Here is a 13,592-nt window from a genome sequence, read left to right as displayed (position 1 = left end):
CATTAAATCTAACATAAACTTACACATCAGCACCTAAACACAAGCACAAAGACAGAATTACCCCTACATACACGACACTAACACTTCGCCTCAAGCTGGAGAGTATATATCATATAATCCCAGCTTGTTACATATGTAGTTCACTCTCTAGTCCACTCTCCCCCGACTCAACCCTTTAGTAAACAAATCTGCCCACTGGTTCCCAGTGTTGACATATGCAGTGTTTATCACTCCACTCAGCACCTTCTCTCTAACAAAATGACAGTCAATCTCTACGTGTTTGGTTCTCTCATGAAACACCGGATTAGAGGAAATGTGAACTGTAGCTTGATTGTCACAGTAGAGTTTCATTGGAGTATCAACAATGTATCCCATCTCCTGTAGAAGGTTCCTTAGCCACACTAATTCATAAGTAGTATGTGCCATACCTCTATATTCTGCCTCTACACTGCTTGCCACAACTGTCTGCTTCTTGCTTTTCCATGTCACCAGATTACCCCCAAGAAAAGTGCAATAGCCTGTGGTAGATCTCCTATCAGATACAGGATCGGCCCAATCAGCATCAGTATATCTTTTTATTTCAAGTTTTCCACCACTTCTGTATATCAAACCACGACCAGGAAACCCCTTTAAATACCTCACAATCCTTATAACCACATCCCAATGTGGAACCAGAGGTTTCTGCACGAACTGACTTACCACACTAACTGCGAATGAAATGTCTGGCCGAGTGATGGTTAGGTAGTTCAATTTACCTACCAACTGCCGGTATCTACCAGTGTCTTCAAACACTTCACCCATATCACTGCTCAGCTTAGTGTTTGTTTCCATAGGAGTTTCAGCTGGTTTAGCACCTAACAAACTTGTTTCTTCAAGCAAATCAAGAGCATATTTCCTCTGACACAAGTTAATACCATACTTGGACCTTGCTACTTCTATCCCCAAGAAATACTTCAATTTACCAAGGTCCTTCGTCTGAAAAAGTTCCTGCAGAAAGATCTTTAACCTATCAATGCCCATTTTATCATTCCCGGTAATGACAATATCATCTACATACACCACTAATAGGATCTTCCCTACCTGAGAGCCATGACTGAAGATGGAATGGTCAACTTGGCACTGTTTCATACCAAACTTCTTTACAACCTCATTAAATCTGCCAAACCATGCTTGAGGAGATTGTTTCAACCCATAAATGGCCTTCAATAGCCGGCACACCTTACCATCCTCCCCCTGAGTAACAAACCCCGGTGGTTGCTCCATATAGACCTCCTCAAGCAGATCACCATGCAAGAAGGCATTCTTGATATCAAGCTGATAGAGGGGCCAACCATACATAGCAGCAACAGAAATCACAACACGGACTGAACCAATCTTAGCAACCGGGGAGAAAGTCTCTGTGTAATCAATACCATAGGTTTGGGAATACCCTTTGGCAACCAATCTAGCTTTCAGCCACTCTACACTACCATCAGGTAAGTACTTAACCGTATAAACCCACTTACATCTAACAGCCTGCTTACCAGGAGGAAGAGTGGTGAGTTTCCATGTATTATTATGAGCCAGAGCTGAGAGTTCTTCTTCCATTGCATGGCACCATCCTGGAGAGGCAAGGGCTTCCTAGACATCCTTAGGTATAACAACAGAGGATAAAAAAGAGATAAACTAGTGATGGAAAGTGGAAAGGTGAGTTAGTGAAACATAATTAGAAATAGGATGAAGGGTACAACAGCGCTTACCTTTCCGCAAGGCAATGGGAAGATCAAGATCAGATACTGCGGTCGGGGCTGGTGTGGTAACAACTGCTAGATCTATCGACGATGATGAAGCTGGAGGAAGTGCTAGTACATGTGGGCGATGTGTATACACGTGATGGATCGGTGGTCATTCAACAAGTGGTGGCACCGGAGGCAAAGACTTGGTCACTACGGGAACAAGGGGAACAGAGTCTACAACTGGAAGAGGGAGGGGAGGAGGCGATGAGGAGGAAGAAACATCACCGGACCCCAAGAAGAATGGAGTAGACTCAAAGAAAGTAACATCAAGACATACAAAGGAACGTCGAGAGCTAGGGTGATAACACTTATACCCTTTCTGAGTCCGGGAATAACCAAGGAAGATGCACTTAATAGACCGTGCATCTAACTTGTCCATTCCTGGCCCCAGATTACGAACAAAACAAACACATCCAAAAACTCGGGGAGAGAGAGGAAACGGAGACAAGGTAGGAAACAATGTGGTGAATGGGGAATGACCATCAAGGATAGACGTTGGCATCCGGTTAACCAAGAAGCAGGAAGTAAGCACTACATCACTCCAAAAGGATTTGGGAACATTCATGTGATGCATGAGGGACCGAGCTGTTTCCAAGAGGTGACGATTCTTTCTATCAGCCACCCCGTTTTTTTGTGGGGTGTAGGTACATGAAGTCTGATGGATAATGCCATGTTGGTCAAGGTAGTCCTGAAATGATGAAGAAAGATATTCACAGCCATTATCAGAACGAAAAATTTTAATGTGAACACCAAATTGGTTGCGAATCTCAGTATAAAACTTTTGGAAAATGGTAAACAATTCACTTCTTTCTTTCATTAAATAGAGCCACGTCGTCCTTGAATAATCATCAACAAAAATGACAAAATATTTATATCCATTGTATGACATCACTTTATAAGGACTCCCAACATCTGAATGAACCAAAGAAAAATGACTCAATACACGACTATCAACTCTAAGACTAAAGGGAACATGGTGATGTTTCCCCAACTAACACGACTCACAATCCAAAATAGAAAGATGACTCAATGAAGGAACCAAAGACTTCAAAACATTCAGTGAAGGATGACCAAATCGACAGTGCCACTGGAGAGGAGAGAAGAACAATTGGAGAGCTGTTAACGTACTTCCACCACCATCAAGATAATACAATCCACCAGCTTCATGCCCTCCACTAATCTTCATCCCCGTCTTGAGATTTTGAAAAACGCCGAAGAGGGGTAAAAGGTAATGGAGCAATTAAGAGACCTGGTCAACTTACTAACAAACATAAGATTAAAAGGAAATTTAGGGACATACAAAGCTGAGGATAGGTATACAGGGTCCAGGTCAACATTACTAACACCACAAATGGAGGATGTGGAACCATTAGCAAGGGTAACAGATTGTGATGTTGAGCAATGAGAGAGGGAAGAAAACACACCTACAGTTCCAATCATGTGATCGGAGGCTCCAGAATCAATAATCCAGGAATGGGGTGTGGATGCCAGACAAGCCATACCTGAGTGTGCGAGAGTGCCTGTGTTCTGCTAAGATGTGGCTTGTACTAACCTCTCATACTTATCACGGGGAATACTCATCATCTCCTTCCCAGCAACATCTATGCATGTAGGAGGTACCTGATCGGCTAAATGGCTCTCTTGTCTGAAGCTACTGTCACTGGTCACGGCATAATTGGCCCAAGTTGAAGGTGGACCATGCAAGTCATAGCAATAATTGATGGTATGTCCATCCATACCACAATGTGTACACCTCCTTGGACCCGAACTACGTCCTCTGCCATGGGCTCCCCCTAAATCTCGACCTCCAGTACGACCACCACCATGGTTATATGTAGGTCCACTACCACCACTCCAGCCATATGCTAGTCCAGTACTACCACTACGGCCAAACTGAGCTCCACCTCTAACACCACGGCCTCTGGATACTGCTAGGGCTGATCTATTGGAAATATTAGGGTTCTCGGTAGATCCAATGGAAATCCTCCTAAGTCAAGTAAACACTTCTTCTAAGGAAGGGAGAGCTAACCCTCTTAGTATCTGAGCCCGCACTGGTTCATATTTAGATTTCAGCCCCACCAAAAACCGAGTCACATCAAGTTGTTCTCTTTGTTGTTGCTGAATTTTGACATCAGAAGTGAGGGGATGATAAACATTCAATTCATTACGAATGTTTCTCATACTAGCATAGTACTCCTCAAGACTCTGATTACCCTGTTGTAGATTAAAGTATTCCTGGTACAACTAATATACTCTGGTTGTGTTGTCTTGACCCGAATACAACTTCTTAGCATGGTCCCACACTTCTTTGGCAGTATCAAGGAACATGAAATTTACACTAATCTTGAGTTCCATACTATTCCATAACCATGTGATGATCTGTGCATCTGCCTGCTCCCAATCATCATGCTCAAGAGAATAGATGGAAGGATTTTCATCCCTTATGTGCTTCACCTTCTTCTTTGCCTTAAGAAAGACCTTTACGGATTTGGCCCAAGGTACATAATTTTCTCCATTCAACTTAATGGATGTCATTTGAACATTCAAGTAGTCAGTAGGGACCATCACACTAGTCTTGCTATCACTGTTGTCTCCATTGCTGAATTCTGATATTGCTGAATTCGGCAAACTGCACACTAGATCACACTACACCCTGATTTCAGCACTTACTACTGCTGCAAATTGCACTATTTACACCACAAACCCAACTCCATGATTGCCTAAAACTTCCCAACACTGTTTTAGGAACACCCCCCCTTCGAATCACACTGAAGGGTGCACAAACCCTAGCACACTACAATCTGAAATCCCACCATACAGTCTGAAATAGACTTCTCATTTGATTCACACCAAAAAACAATGCATAAAACCTCTCACCTAATCACCGAAAATCAGACCACACAAGACACCCACTACACCACATGAATCAACCCTCTTCTCTTCATCGATTAGGGGAGGGCTTCTTAGAAACTACAGCAACCGACCACAAACACCACAACTGGAGGCATAGAAACCTCCAAGGGAAGAGGGCTGTTAAAGTGTGCCGAATAGGGGTAGTTTAGTCTTCTTATGTTTGTTAAGTAGCTTGCTTATGTGGCAGTGTTATTAGATTTACTCTGCCCCACACTTAAGTAAGGGTATTTTTGTCTTTGTAAAGATTATTAGAGTCTAATATAGATTAAGGGGGTCGACTGTATGGGAATCCCATCAGATTTCGATAGACCCTTCTTCTTCTTCTCTTCTTCTTCTTCTTCTTCTCTTTCTGGTTCGGACTACTGTAGCACCAGTCGAAACATGGTATCAGAGCCATGCTCCTGACTTACTTTAGTTGGTAAAGCGCCTCAGCAGTGTTCTCCTTCATTTCTGGTAAGTCAATGGAGAGAACTGGTTCGCCCTAAGTTAGAAACATCACAGCTCATCTCTCTCTGTTGCGCATAATCTTCTTCAGCAAGGAAAGTGACTTCAGCAGTGAATGGTTGGTTGATATTCTCAAAGGAAGGTCGGTTTTCTCTTCTTCTAGTGTTACTGATATTTCTGGGTAGAAACCCTACAAGAAGCTGTTAGTATTGATTGGAACCTAGAGAACTAGGTTCATTGTTGCCCTAGAAAGGGTTGTGTGTGCAGTAGCTGAATGGTGTAGGGCTGCTGTGAGTTGTTGAATGGTGTAGGGCTGCTGTGAGTTGTTGAGTGGTGTTAGGGCTTGTGTAAGTGGCCGAGTGGTGTAAGGTGGAATGCAGTGACCTTGCCGAGCTCTTTGTGGTTGCGTAATGCCCTCTTAAGTGTGTTAAACAAGTCTGAACTGGGTGTAGCAGTTTTGACTATGTTATGGTGCTTGTGATGCACATTTTTTTTTATTGAGTAGTTGTAAGAGGGCCTATTTGTGATTAGTGAGTGGTAATTTGATGCTTATGTGGGTCGTAGGTGTGTGAAGTCAGCAGTAGTGTGAATAAGAACAAGTGTGTGCTCCCACTATTGTGTTTAGGGGCTGCAGTAGGTGTTGAAGTATTAAACTGTGAACAACATCAATCAGCTTGTAGCTGAGAAGTAAAGTTAGAGACAACTGTGAAAAGGTACAATGGCAGCAATAGGAGATGGCTACAATGATCAGAAACCTAGTGTAGTAATTTCTTCCAACTACCTAGGAGTACAAATGACCTCAATTAAGCTAAATGGGGAGAACTATGTTCCATGGGCTAAATCCGTGGAAGTTCTTCTCAAGGCAAAGAAGAAAGCAAAGCATGTTAGAGATGAGAAGCCACCGGTTGACTCTCCAGGGTTTGATGATTGGGAACAAGAAGATGCTCAAATCATGACTTGGTTGTGGAATAGTATGGAACCCAAAATCAGTGCCAACTTCATGTTCCTTGATACGGCTAAGGATATATGGGAGCATGCTAAGAAGCTATATTCTGGACAAGATAACACAACAAGAGTATATCAGCTGTATCAGGATTACTTTAATTTGCAACAAGGAACCAAAACAATAGAAGAGTACTATGCTTGCATGAAGAATATAAGGAATGAACTCAATGTCTATCATCCCCTTACTCCAAATATTCAAGTTCAGCAACAGCAAAGGGAGCAGCTAGATGTTACAAGATTTTTAGTGGGGCTGAAGTCGGAATATGAACCAGTTAGAGCTCAAATATTGGGGGGCTCTACTCTTCCTACACTTGAGAAAGTATTCTCAAGACTTCGTAGAATCTCTTTGGGCAGACAGAGAACCCCACACAGTATGATAGATCAACACTTGTGATAGCTAGAGGTGGTGGACATAGTACAAGAGGGGTGGTCATGCTCCCAGAGGAGGCCATGGCAATTCCATGGTTGGTCGGGGTGGCCGTGACTCAGGGGCAAGTCGTGGCAAAGGAAAAAATAACTCTACAAGGAAGTGGACTCATTGTACTAGGGAAGGACACACAGTGAATTTCTATTATGACCTACATGGCCCTCCCTCTAAATGGGCTAATCATGCTGTAACAGGCGAAGTTGATATCAGTGACAGTAAACTGGCAGGCCAAACTCCTCCCACATCTACATCTACTTCTGGGAGGGAGTTGGTGAGTGTACCGCGTGATGAGTATGAACGGTTCCTTCAAACTACTTCACAGCATACCACTGCCACACTTGCCCAATCAGGTATTGCTTGCATGTCATCAACAATCCTTCCTGGATTATTGACTCTAGAGCCTCAAATCATATGACCGGGACTCCAGGTGTGTTCTCTTCTCTTTCTGAAACCTCCACATCACAAACTGTTACACTTGCCAATGGGTCCTCATCTCCCATCTGTGGTGTTGGTAATGTTGACATGGCTTCTGTCCCCTTATCATCTGTTTTATATGTACCTAAGTTCCATTCAATCTTATTCCTGTTAGTAAAATAACCAAGGCTCTTAACTGTTTTGTTACTTTCTTTCCTTCCACTTGTGTTTTTCAAGATCTCAAAACGAGGAAGAAGATTGGTGGGGGGCATGAAGCTAGTGGATTGTATTACCTTGACGGTGGTGGATCTTCAATTGCACTTCAGATTTCCCTTACTCCTCTACAATGGCATTGTCGACTGGGACATCCATCTCTCAAGGTTCTCAAGATGTTGGTTACGTCATTAAGTCAGTTGTCAGTTTTACAATGTGAGTCATGTCAGTTTGGTAAACATCGTCGTGTGTCCTTCAGTCCAAGAGTTGAGAGTCGTATGTTGAGTCATTTTTCTTTGGTTCATTCAGATGTTTGGGGTCCAATCAAAATAGAGTCTTATAATGGGTACAAGTATTCTGTCTCCTTTATTGATGACTGTTCAAGAATGACATGGATTTACTTAATGAAAGAAATAAGTGAATTATTTTCCATTTTTCAAAAATTCCATGCTGAAATACACACACAATTTGGTGTTCCAATCAAAGTTCTTCGTTCAGATAATGGTCGTGAATACTTTCTTACTTCATTTCAACAGTATTTAGAACAGCATGGCATTATTCAACAGACCTCATGTGCTTTCACCCCTCAACAAAATGGGGTGGCTGAACGGAAGAATCATCAACTTCTTGAAACTGCTCGGTCTATGCTTCACCACATGAATGTTTTTAAACAATTTTGGAGTGATACTGTAGTCACTGCATGTTTTCTCATTAATCTGATGCCCTCTTTTATTCTTCATGGTCAGTCCTCATTCTCTATCTTGTTTCCCACTTTATCTCCGTTTCCATTAACTCCTCGTGTCTTTGGTTGTGTGTGCTTTGTCCACAATCTGAGTCCTGGAATAGACAAGCTAGATGCATGCTCAATTAAATGTGTCTTCCTTGGCTACTCTCGGACTCAAAAAGGGTATAAGTGTTATAATCCCATTACCCGAAAGTGCTATGTCTGCCTTGATGTCACCTTTTTTGAGTTTGTACCCTTCTTCTCCAGTCATGAAGCACCCTTGTCTTCACCCTTAGCTCCTCTTCCTCTTCCTGTCAGTGATCCAGTTCCAAAGGCTGTTGTGGGAGAAGACTCATCACCTCATCCAGTGCAGGCACCACTAAACGACCACCGATCCGACAAGTGTATACACGTAGAACGACACCGGCCCCTCCTCCGGCTTCTACCTCATCTACGGATCCCCTCATGGCTCCTATTGCTGATTCTTCAGACCTTGACCTACCCATTGCCTTACGGAAAGGTAAACGCAGTTCTACCCTCCATCCCATTTCCAATTTTGTTTCATTATCTCGTCTTTCTACCTCACATCGCCAGTTTGTTTCACTTTTGTCCTCTATTTCCATACCTAACAATGTTCACCTGAAACTTAATACTCTCCCACTTAGTAAGCATGTTGTGGGCTATAAATGGGTGTATACTGTGAAATACTTGCCAGATGGTAGTGTGGAGCGTATGAAGGCCAGACTTGTTGCTAAAGGTTACTCATAGTTGTATGGAGTGGACTATATGGAGACATTCTCTCCGGTGGCTAAAATTGGTTCTATTCGTGTACTCATTTCCTTGGCAGTTATCTATGATTGGCCTCTCTTTCAACTTAACATAAAGAATGCCTTCCTCCATGGTGATTTGGTGGAGGAGGTATATATGGAGCAACCACCTGGGTTTGTTGCTCAGGGGGAGGTTGGTAAGGTGTGCAAACTGAAGAAGGCAATTTATGGGTTGAAGCAATCTCCACGTGTTTGGTTTGGGAAGTTCAGCGAAGTGGTGAAGAGTTTTGGAATGAAGCAATGCCAGGTTGATCACTCAGTGTTCAGCTATGACTCAGAAGCTGGGAAGATTTTATTAGTGGTCTATGTGGATGATATTGTCATCACTGGTGGTAGTGATAAATTGGGGATTGACAAACTAAAGATATTTCTGCAAAATCATTTTCAAACAAAAGACCTTGGAACATTAAAGTATTTCTTGGGAATAGAAGTTGCCAGGTCAAAACAAGGTGTAAATCTGTGCCAAAGGAAATATGTCCTTGATCTATTGGAAGAAACAGGACTGTTAGGTGCAAAAACGGCTGAGACCCCTATGGAACCAAATGTTAAGTTGAGTAGTGATACAGGAGAAGTATTTGAAAATCCTGGAAGGTATAGACGACTAGTGGGAAAGTTGGACTATCTGACTATCACAAGACCCGACATCTCCTTTGCAGTCAGTGTGGTGAGCCAATTCATGCAGAACCCTCGTATACCTCACTGGGATGCAATCCTTAGAATTGTGAGGTATCTGAAAGGAGCTCCAGGCCGTGGGCTATTGTATAAACCAGGGGGAAAAATTGAAGTAGTTGGGTATAGAGATGCAGACTGGGCAGGCTCAGTGAATGACAGAAGATCTACTACAGACTATTGCACATTTCTTGGAGGAAATCTTGTGACATGGAAGAGTAAAAAGCAGACGGTTGTGGCCAGAAGCAGTGCTGAAGCCAAATATAGGGCCATGGCCCACACCACCTGTGAATTAGTGTGGTTAAGGAATCTCCTACAAGAAATTGGGTTTCACATGGATAAACCTATGAGATTGTACTGTGACAACCAAGCTACACTCCATATCTCTTCCAATCCTATCTTTCATGAGAGAACAAAGCACATAGAGGTTGATTGTCACTTTGTGAGAGAGAAGGTTCTTGCTGGAGAGATAAATACAGAACATGTGGGCTCGAATGACCAGTGGGCAGATTTGTTTACAAAAGCTCTAAACTCAGGGAAAGTGAACTATCTATGTAACAAGCTGGGATTATATGACATATATTCTCCAGCTTGAGGGGGAGTGTTAAAGTGTGCCAAATAGGGGTAGTTTAGTCTTCTTATGTTTGTTAAGTAGCTTGCTTATGTGGCAGTGTTATTAGAGTTACTTTGCCCCACACTTAAGTAAGGGCATTTTTGTCTTTGTAAAGATTATTAGAGTCTAATATAGATTAAGGGGGTCGACTGTATGGGAATCCCATCAGATTTCAACAGACCCTTCTTCTTCTTCTTCTTCTCTTTCTGGTTCGGACTACTGTAGCACCAGTCAAAACAAGGGTGATCACTCCTTTTCAGCCCTGTCCCTTTATCTCTAGCTGATGGCGAAGAAAATAAGAGAAAACCCTAGACTGGGTGCGCAGATAACAGAATTCTGGGCAGATCCGATTTGCTCAATTTAGCACTGATACCATGTTAGTGTTCGGTCTACCTGTTAGACTGATAACAATCAAGGAAGAGAGAGAGAAAAGAGGAGAGAAAGAGAGAAAGGAAGAGAGCAGAAAAGAAACAAGGAGAAAAGATTATGGTTCGAATGAGAGAAAAAGTTCACTCTCCCATTCGGCCAGATGTATTTTATATTACTAAAATAATGTGGAAAAGTCACATATGCCCCTACTTAAGTTAGGGACATTAAATCTAACATAAACTTACACACCAGCACCTAAATGCAAGCACAAAGACAGAATTACCCCTACATACTCGACACTAACAACCTGCAACTCACCCTTGTTCGTTTCTCTGCTACGCCTTCAATCTGAACCAGAATAACAGTTTGTTCATGTAAATACAAGTCATGTGGTTCACTTTGAAGATCATCAAGCTAAATTTTTTGTGCTGAGTCCAGTTGATTTGGTGCTCTTCCAAAATGGCTTATAGAATATTTGCTTCTGGATTGTCAATAGTTTTCAAGTATAATAAGGAGTTTGGATATCTTATCTGCAGAATTTTTTTGTTTTTTATTTAAATGAATTTTTTTAGTTTCCAATTTCATAAGATGTGTCAGTAAAGTTTATATAGATTAAAAGAAGATAAAAAAAAATAGGGTAAATTTCCTAACAAGTGTACTTGCGAAACTAAAATTTTTCTCAAACTTCATAATATGTTTAAAAATAATACAAATAAAAGGAAAAGAATGGGCTATTACCCAATGTTGACCCTGGCTACCTGGGGTTTTGGAAGGGTGGACTGGATCTGGACCTAATTGTTGGCATTTTCTTGCAGAAAGAACTATAGCACATACAGAATGTAAAAGAAACCTCCATAGTAACACCATATATTTCCTTGCATGAATAATTACCTATTCAGACCAACCCTCAGTTCATTTAAGGAGATCAGCAGATAAAAGGAATAAAACTCAATATACAAAAGCCTCACTCTTTGGGAACCAGACAACTTATTATTAAAAAAGAAAAATTAAACTAAACAACAATGTAAAATAACCTTCTATTAGTATCCCACTAAAAGAATCATGATCACAGCCATGTGAAGACTAATATCCTATAAATAAGGCCCAGGAATGTCCCACCTTCAAAAACCACAAAACTTTGAAAAACAATCAAGCAAACCCAAGCCCTTACTTTGCATGTGTATTCTCCAAGCATATAAGCCTAGTAGTTGGGTAATAAAGCTCCTCTTCAGGATCTCTTATAGAAGCTTCGATCAAAGAAATATCCATTGTTCCATCTGAATTATTTTTCACAGTCTTTGAATGAACATTCCCAATTGTAGAAATGCCTCCATTCTCATAAACATGGATATGGGAATTGTCTCCAAGAATGACTTCACTTCCTCTAATCTCGCAGTGGACAAGTACACTTATGAGGTTACCCATAGTGCCTGAAGGAACAAACAGTGCTGCCTCTTTACCCATGACCTTGGCCATCTCTGCTTCAAAGCGATAGGCTGTTGGATCCACACCCAAGACATCATCATCGACATCAGCATTTGCCATGGCAGCTCGCATTGCTTCAGTTGGTTTGGTGACTGTGTCAGATCGAAGGTCCACTGTTCTGGTTACCATTTTTGCTGAAAACCAAAAACAGACATTAGTAACAATAATTTTTAATCAGAAGCTCTTGATGTTACTTTATTAAGATTACTGTATCCAGTGATGTTGATACTAAAACAAGAAAATCCAATAAAACAGAAACACTGTATCCTCTCAAATTTATAAATTAGCAATCCTTATCTTGACAATATATTGTCAAACCAAAATTCAAGAATGGAAAACTCCAACAAGTCCATTTGAAATTCTGCGTTTGATCCGGAGATGATTCCAAATGACCCTTACCCTCCTATCATGTAGGACTTGAACCCCACCTAGAACATCAATCATCCAAAGCTAAGGAGAGTTTTGATAATGCAATTTTGGTCAAAACAAAAGCCTGAAGGAGTTCAATAGAAATCCTTGTTGAATGCTTTAAAATAAAATTAAGAAAAAATGACCGTAATAGTAACAATAAAATGATCTTGATTACAGCATACATTATTCAATTCCTTTGAAGAATTTGCTCTTCGTACCTTTGTCTTCTGTACTCCGAAATTCTACCCACAATTCTGCTCTGCAATACCGAAAATCCAAACGGCTCAACTTAAATTACTGTCAAACAGTGGTTACTCTGTTCCTAGAAACCGAGAAAACCTTCAGCAAGATCTTCTCAACCCCTCTTCTTACACTCTTTTCACTTCTTTAAACCGCGACTTTTTTTTCCGAAAAGAGCCAGTTTACTAAAGGTACACGAGATTCTTTGGACCCTACAAATTCTGCAATACTCGACTGCATTCATCTGACATGCTCAAGTAGAACAACCTGCAGTCGCTGCGTCCCGATAACTACAAACAGGTGAGGTGGCAATGAGTCGACAAGTATGAGCGTCCCGATACTCACCTTCAGACAACAGGCGCCTTTTCTTTCTTTTTAACCTTTTATAAAATAAATTCCAATTGTAGATGTAGATTCCCTCCCTTCCAATTCCTCGAAAGCACACAAAAAGACAAGATAGCAACGAGAGACTCACCTGCTTTTAGTTTTCTGCATGAACAGTTCGTATGGATTGCCTTGAGAAAGCTTTTTCTGCAGCTTCAACTCTTCAATGGCGAACTGCTTTGGGTTTCTTTTTATGGAGGAAGAAAATGTACTTTTTGCTTCTCCGCTTAACTGGGAAGCACTTACGTGCAAATGTGTTATGTGACGGTTACGGAGGAGAATGCTCCAGCGATTCATACTGATAAGTAATAACATCCGCATCATTGATTTGTCTTGCCGTTTGTTTGGGGTGCAAAATACAGAATCAAAGCAAAATTTTTGTCCTGGTTCACAGGTTCAGTTTTGTCGTCGCTTGGTGCATATGCAAATTTGCACCGAAATCAGGGTAAAATTGCAATTTAAAGAGTAAAAGAGCATGTGATAACCGACAAACAACCAATGCAGTTACCCAATGTTTTGTTTTTGTTTCGTTCCTGTTTAAAGTTTAGTCAGTTTTTGTCATTGCTTGGTTGTAGGGGTGTAAACAGATCGAATTCGAATTGGGTCAATTAATATTCGAATTCGAATCCGATTAAAAAATTTGATATTCGATAGATATTAAAAATTAATATTTGAATTT

The 13,592-nt window shown here is 41.2% G+C and overlaps 1 protein-coding gene across 8 annotated transcripts in view; it reads right to left on the bottom strand.

The window, feature by feature from the left end:
* LOC148865004 (low-specificity L-threonine aldolase 1-like) overlaps window positions 1-13,230 on the bottom strand; it is a 55,034-nt gene extending 41,804 nt beyond the window's left edge. For 2 of the 8 annotated variants that reach the window (XM_088976758.1, XM_088976764.1), the window contains exons 1-3: window positions 13,005-13,146; window positions 12,508-12,819; window positions 11,565-12,012 (exon numbers count right to left, since the gene is read on the bottom strand). In XM_088976758.1, coding sequence (XP_088832884.1) covers window positions 11,565-12,007 — 443 coding nt within the window. In that variant the 5' untranslated portion in view covers window positions 12,008-12,012; window positions 12,508-12,819; window positions 13,005-13,146. Of the gene's footprint in view, window positions 1-11,564; window positions 12,013-12,507; window positions 12,910-13,004 lie in introns of all 8 variants that reach the window. The other 6 variants (XM_088976761.1, XM_088976765.1, XM_088976762.1 and 3 more) reach the window with 6 other exon arrangements.
* Between the last annotated feature and the right edge of the window lie 362 nt (window positions 13,231-13,592).

This window comes from Nelumbo lutea, chromosome 3 (genome assembly GCF_056320005.1).
Source record: "Nelumbo lutea isolate HS-2025 chromosome 3, American lotus-T2T, whole genome shotgun sequence".
NCBI lineage: Eukaryota > Viridiplantae > Streptophyta > Magnoliopsida > Proteales > Nelumbonaceae > Nelumbo > Nelumbo lutea.
Note: the sequence above shows the minus strand (reverse complement) of the source record. Positions and strands in the feature narration are given on the sequence as shown.